The sequence below is a fragment of the Ptychodera flava genome, chromosome 16 (genome assembly GCF_041260155.1).
Source record: "Ptychodera flava strain L36383 chromosome 16, AS_Pfla_20210202, whole genome shotgun sequence".
Classification (NCBI taxonomy): domain Eukaryota; kingdom Metazoa; phylum Hemichordata; class Enteropneusta; family Ptychoderidae; genus Ptychodera; species Ptychodera flava.
In genome coordinates this window covers 5,700,956-5,723,552 of record NC_091943.1, presented here as the reverse complement: position 1 = coordinate 5,723,552, position 22,597 = coordinate 5,700,956, and the positions used below count along the sequence as shown (strand labels likewise).

Below are 22,597 nucleotides of genomic sequence, written 5' to 3'. Positions count from 1 at the left end.
TTCGAAGTTCCTGAACTTTTCCACTACATTTCGATTGCAAATTATAAATAGACCATTCATTGGACAGGGAGTGTTACAACCAACTGCATTTTAGTGTATCCGAAAAAAAACTGATAAGAACAACAGTAAAATCGATTCGGTACAACTCGACAGTAAAATAGATGTGGTCAACGATTTTTTAAGTATATTTTATGGGGAAAGACTGTATCATAATACTCTGTCAGGCGCATTTATTATCTGAGCGGTAATAGAGGAATCAACTCCATCTGCAAAAGTTGAAATAGTGTCTAGCAGGAGGTCATGATCAGACCATGTCAAAACACTACCCGATCCACAAACACCGGCATCGGCGTCTTATTTTTAGACCGGGAATACGTATGTGCATATGTCGCACTAACAATCAAGACATTACACGTGGTGATTGTAAATTTGCCTCGGATAGCTGCTCATCTATGTTATTCTCATGTATTGTTTAGCTCGTAATCATAGTCTAAATTTGACTAAATAAACTTAAGAGCCGCACCAGCTGTAACTCTTGAAATTTGTTGACGTCAAAATATCTTCCTCTCCTCTCCTGGTTTTCCCAGAATTCTGCCCTCTGAAGAGGTATATGGGCTTTTACTGCGTTAGGAAGTCATTCCTTTGAGAAACATTTGACAACTTTGAAATTTGCTAGACAGGTCCCTAGGGATGCCCTTATTTAGATTTGTTAAAATTTTGATGAAATTGAATTTTAAGGAATCTTTTGTCATTTTTGGTAAACAAATTTCGAAAAAATCTTCTTCAAAAAGCTATTGGTCAGAGAACTTTGAAAGTTGACATACGGGTTTGTAAGGATAACGGAAGTTAGATTTGTTCAAATGTAGATAGAATATGCAAACTTGTAATTTTGACACTATTTTTGCCAATTTTAGGCAAAAATCTTCTTTTTCATAATGACTTGTCAAACAGCTTTGATAAGTGACATTCATGTCCCTGGGGATACCCTTATTAAGATATGTTAACATTGTCCCCGAGGTTATCGTTCGCCCAGTTAAAGCGATGAAATTCGTTTCTTCGCTTCGATAAAGTGTGTATGTGTGATGTATGATAGTGAGCATGCGTGCGTGAGTGCTTCACGAACTCTACAACGTGTTGAGCGGCCTCAGTCAGAAAAATGTAACAACTTAGCCGGCTATTGAACCACTCTTTTTTGGGAGTGGAGATTTAGCCGACTGGTTCTGTCTGTGGCCTTTCAGCTAGGCGACTGATGCCGTATGTTGTGGGTTCGAATCCGATTGAAAACTATCCGAATTATGAAGAAATCTGCATGTTTGTATTTTTAATGCAATTTAATGCAATGTAACATTTTTTGACCACAGATTAAATTGATATTAATTTAAAAACAGTGTTTTTAAGAGTATTTGTTTGGAAAATATGAACATGTAAAATACGAGACACGCCGGGCACGCGCTCCAAAAAAATGCCACTTTCTAGTTTTTTCCGGCCTCAAAAACGCAGACAGACTGCCAAGTGGTCAGCGCAAAGCTGCTGCTGATTGAACTTTGTGGTTATATTCAAATTCTTAACGCGACTGGAAGACAATTTTGTAGGAAATTTGAGCGTTGGTGGTGGGGAATCAATGACCGTTGGCGATTTGAAACGATTGTCAATCAAACGCTTGTATAAACTCTGTTTGCAAGATTAGCAAAGGATGACAAAGGTTGAGATCAGTTTGTGTTATTAATGTTATAGAAATCAAACATCATGCTGGACAATTTTTTGACTGGGGGGGGGGGGGGGGGGGGGGAAGAACCTCACTAATGGCGAAAACCTGGGATTGAAAATTGCGGCTTTAACCAACTTGACAAAAGCTAGTAGCAGATGACCCTGCAAGAAAAAGTTTAACTTATCGAAGCCCAACCTGATGGAGTCTCGCAGAACAATCCTCTCCATCCAACCAGACAGCTGCAAACAAGTCTGTCATCCAGAACATAGCAGGTACCTCCATTGCGACACAGATTATTCTCTAAACATGGGTCTGTTGATGGTTACAAGAAAGGATGATAATAGTTAGTCAGACTTTTGTCCTATTTATTGTAAAACAAATGACCTCGTTGCCCATATAACTGAGATGTGTTAGGAAAAAAAACGATCAAATTATCTAATTCTTTTTCAATAATTTACAAAATACACTCAATATTGATCATATGAAATGGCAAGTCACGCATAAAAATACAACTTTTGTTGAAAAATACATGCGTTGAAACTTAATGGAACCTAAACATCAAATATGAAGAAAATATGGAGATTCATTAGTGCCCCTGGACTGTGTCTGCAGGGACTACACATGTTATTATGTTCCATATGTATGAGCTGGGAATTTGATAAAGCAAAATATAACTTTGGTGATCCTAATAGTAGACATACATACCTGATATTCTAACTTCACAGAATGTTCCTATCCAAATTCCTTGACAAACACAGTGTATTTTGTCTTTTCCGTATGAGACACAGATTCCACCATTTTGACAGAGGTCACACGGTCCTATGAATAAAAGCATCAACACCAGGAAATACGTTATTACTTTTGATAAAATTTCAATCTAACATATTTTGTGAAGAATTTTCAAAAAAAAAATTATTTTTGAAAATGCTTCAACTTTTCAAACCGCACATCGAGCATCTCATGAAGCTATCATTTAACATTGTAAAAATTTTGTAGGATATGGGTTTTTAACACTACTGCTCAATTTGATAAAAGTTATGCGTGTGTTGCCCATATATGAACCTGATTATCATGTAGTATGAGCATGTTGGTCAGTTTTAACCCTTTCACCACATTGGTTTGGCCCAAAACCCATTGTTATTAATTTGAATTGTGGACCTGTGTACAGGTAACTGGGGGTGTACATGTACAGGTCAAGGGGCCGTGGATTAATAAGAAATAAAACTCAATACATTTAAAGGGGAGGGTGTTTACCTCCATTCCTGATATGTAAATTTACACTTATCGGTGCATTACACTATGAAAACCATGAGACTGCACACCAATGAATCACAAATGATTTAGATTCAGAATTTGTTTTGAGTTGGTGTGTCGTTCAAAACTGTTATCAGTTTGACATTCCAATAGCCTATTCAGCAATTTACCGTGTGGTGGTGGGGGATGGGGTGGGGGGAATATCCAAAGGTAACTGTGTCTTTAGATTTTGGCACTTAAAAACTATCATCAAGGGAAGGGTTGAGGCTTAGAGGTCAAACAAAATGAGTGTTTGTTACAACGTGTTTTAATCACCGACAGAACATACCATGAACATGTACATGTTGTTGCTATGGAGAAAAAAAAAATACTGAAAGACAATATGGCAGAAGTTGTAGTTCCTAGAGCTTTGACTACTCACTGCAGTTTGCTTCATCCGATCCATCGCCACAGTCATCAACAGAGTCACATTCAAATTCCCTATGGATGCACCTCCCATTGGCACAGCGGAATCCACATTGTGGGTTCTCTACTGGAAAAATGAACAAAATTAGTCAGTGCAGCTTTCTAATCTAATAAATAGTGCAAACTGAAAGATTCCCTGCTTGAAGGGATCATCAAGACCACGAAGAGGCAAAACTTTTCAAAGTGCAACGTTTGGTGTTTTCAGAGAAAAAGTCAGTTACTTTTTAAGGTACTTTAACACAGAATATGTCTGGGGAACAGGTATTCAGACTCAAAATCTTACAATGCATTTTAGTCAATCACTTATTTTATTTTTTTGAAAGGCAAACATTTCCTTACAGAATGAACAAAGAGATGGTAGCTGTTTTGAAAGTTGGTAAATATTGGGTAATTTGTTTCTCTGGTACTAAAGTCTTTCAATTTTGTGATGCAGACCACCTGAACTTTTTTTAGAATGAAGTACCAGCTAACATGCTTTTTTCTCCTACAGCACGTTGCCAGGCAGAGTGTTAGCCTTGCAAGACAAACAGCATGGAGTACTATACACAATGTTAATATGAGATATGAATCTCAGTCAAGACTAAAATTAAGCTATCAACAATTTAAATTTCTCACACACATGTACAGCCTGTGTTGGGCCATTAGTGACTTTGCATTTCATCATAATTTGGGGGGGGGGGGGGGGGGGGGGGGGGGGGGGGGAGAGAAAGGGGGGGGGGGGGGGGGGGGGGAGGGTGAGGGGGGGGGGGGGGGGGGGGGGGGGGGGGGGGGGGGGGGGGAAGGAGACAGAAAAAAAAAACACGGACAGTGAACTTTACTGGTACATGTAAGTGTGTCACTGAATAGGTGGAGTCCACATGTACCAGGTACATAAGGCACAGTCAAAGGGCCAGTGGCTGTAACTTCGGATGATTTTTTTCACTTTTTCTGCTTCCATCAATTGCAAGTTCTTGATCTAAACACTAAAGCATATTGAAACGCTGTTATTTAGCTTGTCACCTCAGCATTTGTATTACATATGTTGACTGCACTGCTATTGTTTACACTTGTATTCCGGTCCGCGTCGTGACCAGAAGTCACTTGTCAACAATAACAATGCAGTGTACACATATACAGGCCGGATGTCAACATGAATACTGGTATCTCAACATGCTTAGGGCAGTAGAACAAGAAACCGTAGTTATCATTAAAAAGATGTGAAATAAATCATCAAAGGTCTAACCACTACTGGCTCTTTAAAGGTATACAGTCACCTGTAATCTAAATATGCCCATATATGGTCAAAGGGGCGTTCCTCGGTATTCAAAATGCCCATTTGAGGGCGCTGTTTTTAAAAAGCGGCCAACCGCTTAAATCTGTGATTGGTTAGATTCTCTCTTTCCATGGTAACTGTGGCAAAATTGGAACAGGTGACAGTATACCTTTAACTGTGAATAGAACACACCTATGGGACACATATGCAGAAAATTTGAAAGTCTTTTGGGTCCACTGGTTGGTCTCCTACCTTGCACTAAACCAGTGCAGTTGAATTCATCAATCCCACCTACGCACTGGACTTCTCCGTCGCACCGCCATCTGGGAAGGGCACACATGGGTTCCCCTTCTTCTTGGGCACAGTAGAAATTCGGCAACTGACATATTTTATTGCTTTGAACTGTAGGAAAAGAGATGACAGATAATACCACAGTTACCGTGTAACTCATTACAAAGGTATAGTTCACAGAGACAGTGTGTGTTGAAACATTAACAATTTACGGTATACCCACTTGCATATAACTTTAAACCTTATTTGTTCAAAATGGTACCTGTGAAGTTGATTTTGGATGGCTATACAGAGTTGAGGGATGAAAGGTGAAGGGGTCAACATGATTTGTACAAATGGCAGCTATCAGATACTGAACAGTCAAATGGATATGCCTAACTATTTGGAAGTACATGTACCGTATTCTTACAATTTCTGAATGTTTGCTTTTGCCTTTTTTAAGAATTACTGTTATAAAAAATTTCATTGACAGAAAAAAGTATTTTAGCCTGATCAGTCAATCATACAGGAAAAGTGAGAGAAAAATTTGGTTTTCCGAAACCTTTCTTAAGTGGCTTCATATGATATGTGAAGGCCAAATCCAAAACAATTATGAAACAAAATGAAACAGTGGAATGGGTTTATCAAGACATGTTTTTGGATGACCAAGGGCACTTAGAGGTACAAAATGTCTTCTCATTCTATCGGTCAGTTACTGACTTAATCCAAAAATCTAGCAACATATTTATATAGTGATTGCAATTTCAAAAGAAGACAAAAGATAGAAATGCCTCATAATCTTCTTAGCGATCCAGAGCCTTTTCAAGCCAGGGTTTAAAGGGGAAGTTCACCACGGATGATTTTTACATATGTGCTAGCTTTGTGGTCACTTAACCCGGAAAAGCTATTTTCGCTATTTATAACTCGTGCGATTTTTTACAAAAACCGATAAAAATAGTACAGGAAGTTGCATTTTAGGGCTTCATCAACTCCATGTAATTTGAATCATGGAAAAAGCTCCAGGCTTGGAGCTTGCATCACGTGATATGGAAGGGACCATCTTCCCATGGGTATGGCATTGTCCACTCACCCACGCTCAAACCAGGCTGTGCGTATTTACATAACTATTGTTTATACTGAGTATCCTTGCATAAACGATGAATCACTTATACCGGTAATAAACTGTCCACTGTCAGATTTTGTGTTGCTGTTTACTACAAACCACTGAATCTACCACAAGCTTACCGGCGTTTAACAATGGAGTGGAGTGATAGCTCTGACTATATTCCTATACCCATATATTCCTGAAGCTTGTGGTTAGGTGAGTTTAAGGTAGTATGTGCCTTGAAAATGAAAGACTTAAACTTTTGCTTAAACTTTTCTCAAGAAACTTTCACCCATTCTCTTTCAAAAATCAAGAATAACTAGAAAGCATTTGCAAGCAAAAGCGAAGTTCCAGAGACCAGAGCAGCGGAAGAAACAAGAGAATGTGTGACAAAGATAGGTGCAGAATGAAAGACTGCTTTGGATTTTAATATTCAGGGCTGATAGCAGTAAACACCATAATACAACTAAAAGCAAGGCAGTCCGGGGAATTACAGTACACCGATTACAAATGCCTACATGTACGGTAAAACGCAACAGATACATACGGGGGCGACGACGCACGGAAATGTTTATCAGACGACATTCTCGCGAGCCAGAGCAATAATTTTCGCTCCGCTGACCTACGCAAAAATCAATCGCTTGACGGGTAGCGATGAGTTGTTGCCGTAAAGAGGGGTGTCATTTACGACGATGATCAGACGAGAGGAAACATCGGACCTAGGCCGTTGAAATTGAGCCACATGCATTTTCATTTGATTAAAAGCACAGACTAAAACAATTTTCATTGCTATGTCGCTGTTTTCACAAGATACTGACCATTTGATCTTGGAAAGTTGAGTTGCTTTTACGTGCAGCCAACGCATGCCGGTGCATGACAGACAGTACGTTCACTATGAATGCCTAGCTCTGCATGGCAGGGCTGTGTGTTACCGGCGTTAAACGGCCTCCCACCACAGCCCCGCAGACTGATATAGGAAAAACCGCTGGTGGCTCCTCAGAAATACGGCGGGCAGTTTCTCCGCCAAAACAGCCGATTTGAGTCCAAATTTTGCATTGATCATCGTTTTCGAGCACACCCACCTCGCCTAGGTACACGATGTGCCCAGCCGCGCTTGTAAATTTAGGGAAAGGCTACTTTTCAGTCTCTGTGCGAGCGAGGCGATCGATACGCGGCCATGTTGTTTCATGAGCATTCGGGCGAAACAGTATAGCGCCACGTACGGCGAGTATTTAGAGAAAAATAAAATCAAAAAGCAACAAAAAACAAAGCGAAATAAAGCTAGAATTATTAATAACTGAACGCAATATGATAGTTGAGCAATGCCAAATAAAAATAAATAAATAAACAAACAAGAAATGCCCGTAAAACCCGTCCGAGCTGAGCGATGACGTCATAAGCGTGTTGCAATGCATTCTGGGTAATTAAGGTTAAATTTGTGTATAGCATGTTCTATGGTAGTAAAACGGAAATAGAGAAAGAAAAAAGAAAAAAGAAAGAAAGAAAGAAAGAAAGAAAGAAAGAAGAAGGAAAGTGAGCAAAAACTAACAGTTCCAGAGCTGGTCTCTGGAACTAAATATTGCAGATCACAGTACACATTTTGGTACCAGAAAAACAAATTGCCAAATTTACCGGTATTTGAAATTAAAATGGCCACATTCCTGCGTCACTTCTATAAGGGAAAATACAATTCCCGATTCCTGACAGCCTGAGTAAGAATTTTCATGCTCAAAGGGCTTTAAAATAATTAAGCCCCCACAAGTGACAGACAAAAACAATATTATAACAGTTTGAGAATCCAAATATGTGTCCCTAAGGTGTATAAGCAACAATATTGTACACAACACAACACAATGGATTAGATGTATTTATCAACATTGTGCACTTGTGTTCTGTTTGCTGGGCGAATACCTTGTATTTCAACACACTCTAGTGAGATCATGAAGATTTCTTTCCTGTAACAAATATTGAAACTATTATCAAAATTTACTGCTACTCTTCCTCTAAGGCTACTTAGGCAGGATGTGCCTCGGGCCGGGGACAGATCTTCGGATTATCAAACTTTACAATACTAATGTGATATACCAAATGTGGAGGGTTCATTTTGAAGAAACTGAAGTCTTTAGAGTAAATAAAATTTTTACTCACTCATTTTTGTGAAAATCGAAAATTTAACTATTCCTCATAGAGTTAACACAGTGATCGCAACCATTTTGAATTTCAAGTGTCAGTAAAATTTGGGTTATTTGTTGCTCTGGTACCAGATTTTGCACAGTGACCCATGATTTTTATTCTATCTTTTTAGAAAGGAAGGGTTAAGATCTCTTTTGGATAATTTGACCGAAAGTTTAACACTCTGTTTCAAGTCCTGAACTACTTAAAATATTTCCTTGCTTCCCTTGATATTGTGGCATCGATAACTTTGAGAAGTTTGGTGAGCTTAGTTAATTTTACTTAAAGTTTCTCATACACAATGCAAGTCCTGACAGACTTTACAAACATATTGACATATTTAGACCTTCATACAGTACACAGGGTGTTTCAATTTTTTTTTCAAATGGACTCCATATTGTTATTGATAGACCACTAGGAAGTAAAGAAGCTCACAACTCATTTGTGGACATGAAAAAATTTGTTTACAGCCAAAGGAAATCAGTGAATGGCTGGTCAATTAGTCCAATGTCCCACTGACAATACACACTTTGCTATGTGTGCTGTAATTGTATTCTTAACCTGCTCACCCCCAATTCCTTGTAAACAGGTCCACGATCACCATTGATAACAATGGGTTTTGGCCAAACCATGGTGGTGAAAGGGTAAAGTGACACACGCAACATAAACAAACCACCATTCTAGGGGCATGATAAAGAACTTGAAAATCAATAGATGTTGTCCATGAGATGCATGTTTTTGAACAACATTACGTACTGATTCTGGAAATTTACAAGATAATTACTTCACTTTTGTTTGGAAAAGTAATTAATCTCTGAAAACAGAGAGGCCATCACCATTGTCACACGCTTCCCTTCAAGAAGTCAACATCCTCCTTCCTAAGAAAGTGTACACTACGTTTCCAATTTCAACGGATTGTGCATGGAAGCATGACATAACAATCTGGAGTGACAGTGACAACACATCCCTTCAACAAGGTTCTCTGAACTCAATATTCTGGAAGCACACATCATACTTCGTAATACTGCTGTACATAAATGACAAACTACATGTTCTCTCATTTACATGCAAAAGTAAATATTTGTCCACAAATTTAGATTACATTTTTGGCGACTGCCAACTTTACAATGAACACCAGGAAGACATATTAAGGGTTCAGACTACAAGCTCAGCTCAACAACTACCAAGCATGCAACAATGAAAATTTGTCGGCAATAAGCCTTAGACGCATATGGCCGACGAGATCTCGAAAATGGCGAGAAGTGCGTGAGATTTGCACTTGGGGGGGCTCGTACGTTCGGACGTTCATTCAGCACATGTGCATATGTGTTATGGTTGTTGTCTGTGTGCAGTGAGTCGCGTTTCGACATGGGCAAAAGCGATCATTGCTGCGTCTTTAACTGCACAAATCGACGAGGTTAAGTGAATATTTCGTTTCACCGGTTTCCAAAAAAGCCAGAAGACCGTAGACAAGCATGGATTCGTGTTGTTAGCCAACGCCTAGGCATAGGCTTCGTTGGCAGTTTACTACGAGACCGACCGGTGCACACGTCGTAGATTTAGCTTGCAAAATAATGAACTATATTAGCCTTTGAATAAACTTGTATCTTCTTTATCACTGACTATCTGAGACTCATTCTATACGCCTGCTAACTTTATTGGAGATAAGAACACGTATTTTCGACCATTTTCCCGTGAGCCGTCGACGGTTTCTAGGATGTTTGCTCTATCGCGCGTACAACGCACTGAATACGTTGGAGGTCAAAAGTTCAAATTCAAGCAGGAACCATCGACGACTCGATTCACCGAAAAACGGTCGAAAATACATGTTGTCACGGTCGGGCTGGTAAGCAGGAGTAGAAGATGAGTCTCAGATAGTCAGTGATACAGTAGGTATAATTTTATTTATTGCATGCTTTATCTATTTTATTGTTTTGCGAGCTAAATCTACGATACCGGTCGGTATCTCGTAGTAAACTGCCAACGAAGCCTATGCGTTGGCTCGCAGCGGGACTGTGGCGATGACCCCAATGACCGATCGCGTTCGATATACGCCACAAGTACCGCTGCGATATCACAGCTAGTCTTGTCCGTACTGTATATGAGGTACTCTTGGATCTTCTGTATTGAGAAATCTTTCGACAAGCCTGATAAATTCTTCGTCCAAGTCCCAGGTAACTGTTCACATCTTGGTAGATTGTTGTACTCCTCCATCAAGTTTGCCGGCAATATAATCTTGACCCTCTTGACCTCCAACTCTACGGAACGATCATCGCTACCCGATCTGGAAATTCCTTTCGCAAGACAAACTCGGTCGATCAAGTCGTCTTTTCTTCCGGAACAGGAGAGTCCATGGTCTTTTAGATACTGCTTAAAATCATTTGCCTTCCAAGTTTTCAACAACTTATATGACAAGCGACAAGAGCTGGAATCGATTACAGCTGCTGAGGGTGCCATTACGCGTCAATGTAAACAACGTCGCAATTAAAACATGTGAACTCTGGCTGCCCCCCAAACGCTAATCTCGCGCTCTTCTCGTGATTCTCGAGATCTCGTCGGCCATATGCGTCTATCGTCTATTCTAGCAGCGGTGTCCATATTGAGCACATGCAGCCATATTTAGTAACAAACCTACACCCACAAACAGCACAATTTTACTAGTCTCCGTTTATAAAGTCTACAGAAAACATTGAAGTGGAGTGTCTGTGGTCAACTGTACTTTGATATTGTATCAATCACACTCTGCACAATTGTGGTTTGGCAATTTTTCCTTACATGTTTACATGTAAACTTTGTATTTGCTATCTTTGTATTTGCCAAACAATGACTCATAATTTTATCGCACACAGTAATGATCGTTAGTTGCGATTTGGAGGACCTACCGTCTTCCTGTCAAGATCTATTTTTGGAATTCGAGGCTCTCTACACTGGAAAGAACTGCAACAGTTAAACTTTAGCATTTGATAACATGAGCTGCTTAGGAAAAGTGTAATCGTAAAACCTACAAGCTCACGCCACTTTATGGATTATTTCCTTTTGTGCATTCGATACGGATGATAGCACTACCGTTTGCATGCTGCGAAATGTCAACAACATTGAATGAGGATCTTTCCGCGTGACATACCAAAGACGCTGTGGTCAGCGCACTTCCTCTCCTTCTTATTATTAAAGAATTCGGTATTTTTTTTTTCTTTCAAGGAATCTGCGGGTAAGCGGGCCAAATTAAGGTGTACCGAACCGGAAAAGGGTAAAGAACACGCCCACTTTCTCACGCTTTGTGTGGGTCGTGGAGGTACCTCCATGCCACCTACTTCTCTATGGGTTCGATATAGCGAGATATCAATGGCTCGCCTCCAGTGGGAAAATTGAAAGCGTATGATAAACAGGATGGTACATACTGCATTTTATCTATGTTGAAGCACAAGTTTAGTCTTAAAAATTTAAAAATAGCGTCAATGATGACACTGTGCTCCTCAGTGCATTTAGCGGTAGGGATGCAAGGAGAGAGGTTGGGGAATGTTGCTGAGAAAGATGCACAGAAAGGGTGAAATGTGAAACTGTAATAAAACTTATTGATTTTTTAGCAGTGAGCGTCCAGCTTGGTAAACATGCCATCTTGTACATGAAGGCAAAAAACATAATTTTCACATGTCCACCAAACTTGGAATTTGCATACATGTACATAGATCATCCAAATTGATTTATCTGCAAGATTTTGTATGTTCCTTGCTACAAAATTCTGACCCAATTGAATTATAACAGGAAAACATGCACGCATGATTGGACGTACAGTGTGGACTGTGTATTGCATGCACTACATCTGCCGTGATGATTGATTGCCAGACGACCACACTGCATCAAGAACTGTAGTTTAAAACGAAAATATAATTCTAAACAAGTCATTGACAATGACATAGTAATAGGAGTATTAGTCTTGATGGGGCAGGGAAATGTGGTCATTAAGAAGTATCACTGGATTGATATGTTGAGATCTATGGGCACATAGGTCTATGTCGTTGTTCCTAATTTGAAACACATGAGGCATGTCTAAGTTATGGTTCTAAATTGGGAAAAAGATCAGACCTGTAGCTGTATTGGCCAGCCAAGAAATACATATGCGCATAATAAATGAGGTACAAGATGTGACATTTTAAGGTCTAATATCCTATCAAAATTGAAGGGTATAGAAATTGTGGTTACTGAGATATGCATATATATGTATAATCAAGGTCAAAGGTCATTGAGGTCACATGACATTTTTGAAAAAAAACATGTATTGCTAATAAATCCCTATATGCCAAAAATTAGACCTCTACCTCTATTTCGCTTGCCCAGAATTAGATATGTGCATAATAAATGAGGTAAAGCGTGTGTTGTCATAAGGTCTCCCATCCTACTAAATATAAAGGGCATAGCACTTGTGGTAATTATTTATTGACATAAACGTATATTTTAGGTAAAAAATCAGTTCACATGACATTTTGTCAAAAAATTTCTATCCTATAGTTATCCCTATATACGAAAAATCATACATCCAGCTGTATTGGCTTGCTCAGAATTAGATATGCACATAATTAATGAGGTACAGTATGTGGCGTCATAAGGTCTCCCATCATACCAGATATGAAGGGTGTGGCACTTGTGGTTACTGAGTTATGGACAAATATGTATATTTGAGGTCAAAGGTCATTGAGGTCACGTGACATATTGTCAAAAAAAATTGTTTTGCTAAGTTATCCCTATATACCAAAAATCAGACCTCTAACTCTATTGGCTTGCTCAAAATTAGATATGTGCATAATTAATGAGGTATAATATGTGGCGTCATCCCATCATACCATATACGAAGGGTGTAGCACTTGTGGTTACTGAGTTATGGCAAATACGTATATTTGAGGTCAAAGGTCACCGAAGTCACGTGACATTTTGTCAAAATGTCTGAGATATCTGTGTGAAAGGATGGACGAACGGACACAATGACCCGGACACCATGACCCAATCTATAAGCCCCCTGGACTTCATCCGTGGGGACTAAAAACTGTGTCACTGCATCCTTTTTGACCTAGAATACGATGAGAAACTAAATTTTTATTTTTCTTGGCCTTATACATGAGCGTCTAGGGAGAACTGACTTATACATGGGAGTCTATGGAGAACTGCCTTATACATTGGAGTCTATGGAGGTGTAAACTAAAAAGTCCTCCAAGTCTAACACGGCCAAATTTGATTGCATTGTGAAACAAATCGACATGCAACTGTATGGGGTAGGGTACTATCCTTGTGCAAAGTTTGAAAGAAATTGACCAGGGCATGTCTGCGTGAACGGACGGACGGACGCACGCACGGACAGACGGACATGACCCAATCTATAAGTCCCCCCAGACTTCGTCCGTGGGACTGACAAACTTTCTTCGTGTCATTGATAGCCTTGATTTTCTTTGGATATTGAATGGACACTTTTATTAAAGACGTCACTTTAGCTTGTCATTGACAGTGAAACGATTTTTGCAGAAACTTGATCGGTCCAGCCAAGTACACATGCTTGTACACATATACATGAGTATATGTATTTTTCTTGAGACAAAAGGGTTGGGCCAAACACAACTCTTGTAAAACACAAGACACAATGACACAATGATATATATATGTTCATTTAAATTACTCAATGTTTGAGAGTATTCATTGTTTTAATGATTATGATAACATTTTAGCTCAGATATATTTTCATTTCATATTTTGATATGATCAAGAAATGTTTGATGTTCACTTCTACATCATTAAACTGGAGGTATCTGCAAAAATATTAAAATAATTCAGATCACATAATTTCTTGTATAAGTTATAACAGTTTGAAATAGGCCGAATGGATAATTGTAGTAGTTCTACTTTTGAATTGTTGCTTTAATGTTAACATGCAAAATTTTAATTCACAAACTTTATGATATGAAAATGGATATGCTTACTGCAATTAATGTTGACAATTTCCCTTTGCCATGACTCTTAATAAAATTTAATTTAAAACTGACAGTCAAGCTCAATGCCATTTAAATTGGAAGGCAACAGAAGTTACCTTTCACCTATTGGACCACCCTAGGTGGTTTCTTGTGAACCATAATTGTGTACTTAAGGGGTCTTCATCCAATACATCACATGATGAGATGACCTTGACTTGACCTTTCAGAAAACCTCGGTTTTTCTCCTTTTCCTTTGTATTATGACTCCGTTTGTAAAAGTTTCCTTTGAAATTATGGTTTTTACTATCAAACTGAGTAGTTGCAGGCCAAACGTTGATTCAAGCAAAGTATGTAAAACTTTTGATAGACTCAAGGATGGACGGGCTCACAGTACAGCGGCAAAGCAAGTCCGTACCCTGTAGTATCGAACAGCAACAATGTTTGCTTCACGTACCAGGGAATTTGTAACTTTGTAAGAAATGAGAGTAAACTGTTTCAATACATTGCAACTTTGTAGGAAGGAGGGTAAAATGTTTCAACATCTTACAACTTTCGATTGTTTGCTGTAGTTTTCTGTTGAGGGGCACTGTCTAGAAAATCAATCGCCACTACATTCGCCAAACTGGAATTTTTGTAGCCATTTTTAATTTTTTGTAGCATTTGGCTAACTGGCGATCGGGTATCCGGAGCCCTGCCGTTTCACAGAAACTGACTGCGTATTCGAGCGCCACAGCAATGAACGAACGGTCGGGGATCCCCACGAAAATCGCTCACACTACGTACTCGTCCAAAACATTGATTGTTCACTTTTTAGCTGCATGATTCACTTGCCAAAAATTTTTATTTTGTAGATAAATAATTAAATTTCTCAGTTTTTTATTTGCCATTTAATTTGCCAAATTAAATGAGAAAAAACACGACAAAAATTTCCACAGGCTTACACACTGAGTGTTTCAGAGGCCTTTCATGTTTGTGTGGTACAACATGCACGTGATCATGGAGGTACTATAGTAGGAGACTGAGGTTTCTTGCACGGTCGCGCCGATGAAATGGGAAGCTTAAATTTTCGCTCGTAATTTTGCAAACGAAATCGTAAATCCACTCAAAACTTCGTATTTTTTTTAGTTATTTGAAACCCATGAGGAACGTAATTCATTCTCCCCTGCACAGTAAAAAGGAGATCGAAACGACATGCATGTCAGACCATGGAGGTAGTAGGCTACCCCAATCTCGTAATTTACACTGACAGAACAAAAACAATTTGATCAAGCATGGACGTTCTAACGTAAATGCATCATTGTCTATCGCATTTTCATGTAAGCCAATACACTCACATGTACACTCTACGTTCAATTATAATGTCAATCAATCCAACACGATACTATTTTCGCTGATAGTGAGAGTGCAGCGTGAATGGTATGCTTTAGTCGTTAGATAACACTGATCACGTGGTGTGACAAAATAGTTTTACGGAAGTTGTTGACGGAAATGACGTCAACTTTGCCTCTCCCAACTCTATAAGCTTCCTCAGTTACGTAACTTCGTCGCTAAAAACTAGTGAAAAACTGATCGACACTGACTGACCGTCCGTACACTTTACAATGCGTTATAATCGGCAAACATCGACGTCAGAAAACTGAAGGCATAAGTCTATACTTCGCGTTGTGGTAAAAATACTACGTTGAAACCGTGCGTCGGCACCATCGCTTTTTTAAAGAAGCGATTACACAACATGGTGGAGTTTCAATGTGCGAGTTTCAATGAAAACAACAGAGCATTCAACAACAACAACAACAACAGTGAGTTTTGGGACATATGGCGAAAACAACAAAACAATCGAATCTACCTACCCGAGACAGCGTAAAAAACAGTATAACACCAGAACAATAACACAATTTCAAATCGACTGCGACTAAATCGATTTGAGAAACAAGTTTTTCTGCGGAAGTTGTTGACGGAAATACGCAGTCATTTTCATGTTTCATTGCGCATGTGTCAAGGGTACGGTCACGTCTGCATGCGTGTGTGAAAATTGATCTTGTTTCTCCGCTGTTTTGACTTAGTTACTGTTTCTTCGACGTCTGAGCGCCTTTTTAAACATATTGTGGAGCTTGTGATCATATATTTTTGGGTGGAAGAGTTTCTGCCGTCGCATGCTGTAACTTCAAACTACAGTGTATAGTGCACTGACAGCCAATGTAATCCAATATGGCGTCGTCAACGAGAACAACGGCCACTACCGGCCGAAGAGGGAGCTCCACAAGGCCGAAAGGCCAGAAGACTCAAGAGACAAATACAGCAGCAACGTCCAGTTCTAGCCATTGCGGAACATGTAAGCAAATAGTTAACGATACTGACCAAGCTATTTTGTGCGGAATTTGCAATTTTTGGCATCACACGGACTGTGAAAATGTGGACAAAGCTACGTATAAATTTCTTAGTGAAAACGCAAATGAAGAGAACAGTTCCATACACTGGTACTGTGCTAAGTGTAACACCTGTGCAGCGAGTATCATGAAGCTGATGAGTAAATTTGAACAGAAACAAGAAAAGCTGGAAAATGAAATGCAGTGTATGAATCACTCGTTGCAACAGCTGGAGGGTACTGTCTCCGAAATGAAGGTTGATATGAGTAAAATAACCAAATCAGTCCCTGATTGTATAAAAGAAGAACTTGACATAGAGAAAAGGAAGGCTAATATAATGATAAAGAAGTGCAAGGAAGTGGAAGGCAAAGATGACACTACTATAGTTGAGGAAATAATGCAAGAAATTGGGTTGCCTGAAATAACAAAAGAAGAAATTACTGTTCAGCGCATTGGCCTAAAGAGAGGGGATAATTACCATAGACCTATAAAGGTGAAATTACAGAATTCAGAAAACAGGAGGAAAATTCTTACAAATGCACGAAAAATCAAGACAAGTGACAACGCAGATTACAGCCACATATACTTTACTCCAGACCTAACAAAGAAACAATATGAACATGATCAAGCCCTAAAAACTGAATTAAAGAGAAGAGTTGAACTCGGGGAACAGATTTGAGAATAAGAAGAGGAGCAATAGTCCGGATATCCGGAGAGCGGAATGGAACAAAAAACTAGTTAAGCTCCAAAAGTCCCGTGTAAATACTGTAATAGTACTAGTAATTTATTTGTATCTACAAACGCTAACCAGAATAGAAAATATTCCTTGAAATGTTTGTATGGTAATGCTCAAAGTGTGATGAACAAAAGAGATGAGTTGGCAATATTTGTTGCAGATGGCGAGTATGACATCATTGCACTAACTGAAACATGGACCTATGAAGATATTGATTCAACAGAACTGTGTCTCGACGGATATCACAAGCCTCTAAGACAAGACAGACAGGACACTCATAAGGTAGAGGAGGCGGTGTGTTTCTTTATGTAAGGATGAGTACACAATTGTTGAAGAACATGCCTGGCAAGATTTCAAATTTATCAACTCAGTATGGTGTACTATCACAGTGAATGCATCTCTATCAGTCTTGTTTGGTGTAATCTACAGATCTCCTAGCAGTTCAACAGAGAATAATGATAAGCTGTATAGGCTTATATCCCAAGTTGCTAGCAGGAATGTTGTCATCTGTGGAGATTTCAACTACCCCAATATAAATTGGTCAACGATGGAATCAGATAGTAATGGCCAGCAATTTTTGGATACAGTGCAAGATAACTATTTGTCACAGCATATTGACTTTCCAACGAGAGACAAAAACTGTCTGGATTTAATTCTATCCAGTGAACCTGATGTCATAAGTAATGCGCATTCAGTTGGTAATCTTGGAAAAAGCGACCACAGTTTGTTGGAGTTCAATATCCATACTTGTGCACCAGTTTCTAGTTCACCAGTAAAATATGCTCCAGATATGCGCAATGCTGACTTACCAAAACTGTCATCGATCTTACAATCTACTGACTGGACAAAGATTTTTGAGTATAAAACAACAGACGAGATGTGGTGTCTTTTAAAGAGATTATTATCAAAGCTACAGCTGAGTGCATTCCATTGAAGAAGAAGAGTAGTAAGAGGAGTAGACCACACTGGATGAACAAACACCTATTAAGTTTGATCAGAAAGAAGAGGAAAATGTGGGCAAAGTTCAGAGGAAGCAATGATGTTGATAGTCTAAACCAGTACAGACAGTACAGGAATCAAGTTGTGTCTGAAGTTCGGATGGCCAAGAGAGAGTATGAAGCCAAATTGGTCCAGCACATTAAAACCAATCCTAAGGCTTTTTACGCTTATGCCCGCTCTAAACAAAAAGTTAAAGACACTGTAAGTCCATTGGTTGACAATGAAGGATTTGTGCAAAAGTCAGACGAAGCCAAAGCCGAGGTGCTAAACAAATTTTTTGCTTCTGTATTTACTCATGAGGACGTCCAATCTGTGCCAAATCCAGCAATGCAATTCAGAGACTTGAAATCAAAAATGTCGCCGGTAGTCAAAATTGATAAGGAGGTTATTGTATCAAAACTGAGCAGACTTTCATCATTTAAAGCACCAGGTCCAGATGGGATACTTTCGTATGTTGTTGTCAACTGCATGAACCAGATTGTTGATCCATTGGCATTAATTTATAACGAATCCATAGCAACAGGATGTATACCAGAAGACTGGAAAAAGGCGAATGTAACTCCACTTTTCAAGAAAGGTGACAAATCCAAACCCAGCAACTATAGGCCTGTTAGTCTAACCTGCATCTTGTGTAAAATTCTAGAGTCGATTATCCGGGACCATATAGTAAAGCACTTGGAAGCTAACAATCTGTTAATTAATTCTCAACATGGTTTCCGGAATGGAAGGTCCTGTTTGACCAACCTATTGGAATTTTGGATGAAGTCACTCAATGTATCGACAATGGTCACCCAACTGATGTAATTTATTTGGATTTCGCCAAGGCCTTTGATAAAGTCCCTCACAAAAGATTGATAAAAAAACTGGACTGTCATGGAATTTCTGGATCAATAACACAGTGGATTGAAGCATGGTTACAAGATAGGCAGCAACGGGTTGTCATTAATGGTGCATCTTCGTCTTGGCAAAATGTGTGTAGTGGTGTACCTCAAGGCTCGGTCTTAGGGCCTGTGCTGTTTTTAATATATATAAATGACATTGACTTAGGAGTTGCATCGTCAATCAAAAAATTTGCAGATGACACTAAATTATATAGAGCAATCAGACAAGATGAGGACACTTCATTGTTACAAGAGGACATCGGCAAACTTCAGTCTTGGGCTGATAAATGGCAGATGAGTTTCAACGTAAGCAAGTGCAAGGTAATACACATGGGCTTCAACAATTCAAACTACCCTTATATGATGGATGGTACTGCATTGGAAGTGTTGAGGAAGAAAAGGACCTAGGAGTTTTGATACATCAAAGTTTAAAGCCAACCCGAATGTGTGTGGAATCAGCCAGAAAAGCAAACAAGGTGCTTGTTTGATTAAAAGGACAATGTCTTATAAGTCAAAAGACATAATAGTTCGTCTTTACAAGCAGTTGGTACGACCTAACTTGGAATATGCTGTGCAAGCCTGGTCGCCGTGGATGGCCAAAGATATTTCAATTTTAGAAAAAGTGCAGAGACGTGCTACAAACTTGTTCCTGTTTATGTCAACTACCTTATGAACAGAGACTGCGTTACTGAAACTTACTAGCTTACAAGCTAGAAGAATTAGAGGAGACATGATCCAGGTGTACAAAATTCTGAATGGAATTGATTCATGTTGTGTTTCCCTGCAAGTAAACATAGATGCCCGGACTAGAGGTCATTTCCAGAAATTAGTAAAACCAACATCCAGATTGGACCTGCGTAAATTCTCCTTCCCATGTAGAGGAGTCACCGTATGGAACAGCCTGCCTGAGTGGGTCATTAACTCTGACAGTGTTAATGCCTTCAAAACTCCTACGACTCCTACATGTGTACCTGTTAAGCTGTTGACCGTCATCTGTTTTTATGCGTTTGCCAGAGGGATCTATTATCCGGTGAAGGATATCTCTCCCTTTTCCGAACTGAACTGAACTGAACTGAACTAACCTGTGTCTTGAGGAATGGAAGCTTACAAAAAAATACAAAAAGCACGATTAGAAGCAGCAAAGTGTGCGCATGCGTTCATCCTCGTACGCGGATGTCATTTGAAAGATCAAAGCAACGTGCTTCTTGAGATACTTGTTTTGTACCTCTAGAACCACAATCGTAGTGAAATCCACATGTGATCGTATCGTCCGTGCTCTCTGTTTCCAAATACGACTGGTGCTTCTTGCGAGACATATTTCGTATCCTTGGAAGCACACTGTAAAAAGACATGAAAATAAAGAAATTGCACCATTTTAACCACTTTACTCAAAACCCTTTTTTTCCCCATTAAATTATGACTGGTGCTTCTTGCGAGACATATTTTGTGCCTTAGAAGCACACGATTAAATACATGAAAATATAAAGAAATTGCACTATTTTAACTTAACTTACTGATGAATTTATTTCACGTTTTATGAAACAATTGTGACTTATCTTCTACTGACCATCTGTAATAAAAAAAAAACCACACTTTTTCCTTATATCTTCCTATTTGTGCTTCTTGCGAGACATATTTTGTATCCTTAGAAGCACATTGTTAAAAAACATGAAAATATAAAGAAATTGCACCATTTTACCGTAACTATTGATAAAATTATTTCACGTTTTATGAAGCAATTGTGACTTATCTTCTACGAAGACCACTTTCAATTGAATAAAAAAAATTTCCTTTGATGTTATGGCTGGTGCTTCTTGCAAGACATGTTTTGTTTCCTCAGAAGCACACTATTAAAAACATGAAAATATAAAGAATTTGCACCATTTTTACCGTAACTTATTGATGAAATTATTTCATGTTTTATGAAGCAATTGTGACTTATCTTCCAAAGAACAATTTAATGATTCAAATAAAAAACCACACTTTCCTATTGAATTATGACTTGTGCTTCTTGCGAGACATATTTTGTATCCTTAGAAGCACATTGTTAAAAAACATGAAAATATAAAGATATTGCACCGTTTTAACGTAACTCATTGATTAAATTCTTTCACAGTTTATTAAGCAATTGTGACTTACCTTCTACCGACCACTTTCAATTGAAAAAAACACTTTTTCCTTTGATATTATAACTGGTACTTCTTGCAAGACATATTTTGTGTCCTTAGAAGCACACTATTAAAAAGATGAATATATAAATAAATTACACCATTTTAACTTCAGTTACTGATGAATTTCTTTCATATTTTATTAAGCGATTGTGACTTATCTTCTACTGGCCATCTTTAATTTAAAAAAACTTTTTCTTTTTATATTCCAATTTGTGCTTCTTGCAAAAACATATTTTGTGTCCTTAGAAGCACACTATTAAAAACATGAAAATATTAAGAAATTGAACCATTTTACCATAACTTATTGATGAAATTATTTCATGTTTTATGAAGGAATTGTGACTTATCTTCTACCGACCACTTTCAATTGAAAAAAAAAAACTTTTTCCTTTGATATTATGACTGGTGCTTCTTGCGAGACATATTTTGTATCCTTAGAAGCACACTGTTAAAAAACATGAAAATATAAAGAAATTGCATCATTTTACCGTAACTTATTGATGAAATTATTTCATGTTTTATGAAGATATTGTGACTTATCTTCCACAGACCAATTTTAATAATTCAAATAAAAAACCACACTTTCCTATTGAATTATGACTGGTGCTTCTTGCAAGACATATTTTGTGTCCTTAGAAGCACACTATTAAAAACAGGAAAATATAAAGAAATTACACCATTTTAACATAACTAAGTGATGAAATTATTTCATGTTATATGAAGCAATTCGACTTATCTTCTACAAACTGATTTTAATCATTCAAAAAACAAAACAAAACCCACTTTTCCTATTGAATTATGACTGATGCTTCTTGCAAGACATATTTTGTGTCCTTAGAAGCACACTATTACAAACAGGAAATACAAAGAAATTACACCATTCTACCATAACTTAGTGATGAAATTATTTCATGTTTTATGAAGCAATTGTGACTTATCTTCCACAGAACAATTTTAATAATTCAAATAAAAAACCACACTTTCCTATTGAATTATGACTTGTGCTTCTTGCGAGACATATTTTGTATCCTTAGAAGCACATTGTTAAAAAAACGTGAAAATATAAAGAAATTGCACCGTTTTAACGTAACTCATTGATTAAATTCTTTCACAGTTTATTAAGCAATTGTGACTTATCTTCTACCGACCACTTTCAATTGAAAAAAAACCCACTTTTTCCTTTGATATATGACTGGTGCTTTTTGCGAGACATATTTTGTGTCCTCAGAAGCACACTATGAAAACATGAAAATGTAAAGAAATT

General features: G+C 38.3%; 1 protein-coding gene across 6 annotated transcripts in view; it reads right to left on the bottom strand.

Annotated features, from left to right (window-relative positions):
- LOC139152625 (P-selectin-like) overlaps positions 1 to 22,597 on the bottom strand; it is a 117,971-nt gene that overhangs the window by 75,081 nt on the left and 20,293 nt on the right. For 3 of the 6 annotated variants that reach the window (XM_070725867.1, XM_070725868.1, XM_070725872.1), the window contains exons 3-6: positions 4,932 to 5,081; positions 3,384 to 3,494; positions 2,414 to 2,527; positions 1,904 to 2,020 (exon numbers count right to left, since the gene is read on the bottom strand). The exons of 1 other annotated variant lie outside the window; for it this stretch is intronic. In XM_070725867.1, coding sequence (XP_070581968.1) covers positions 1,904 to 2,020; positions 2,414 to 2,527; positions 3,384 to 3,494; positions 4,932 to 5,081 — 492 coding nt within the window. Of the gene's footprint in view, positions 1 to 1,903; positions 2,021 to 2,413; positions 2,528 to 3,383; positions 3,495 to 4,931; positions 5,082 to 20,133; positions 20,255 to 22,597 lie in introns of those variants that run through there. 2 more of the 6 variants (XM_070725871.1, XM_070725870.1) reach the window with 2 other exon arrangements.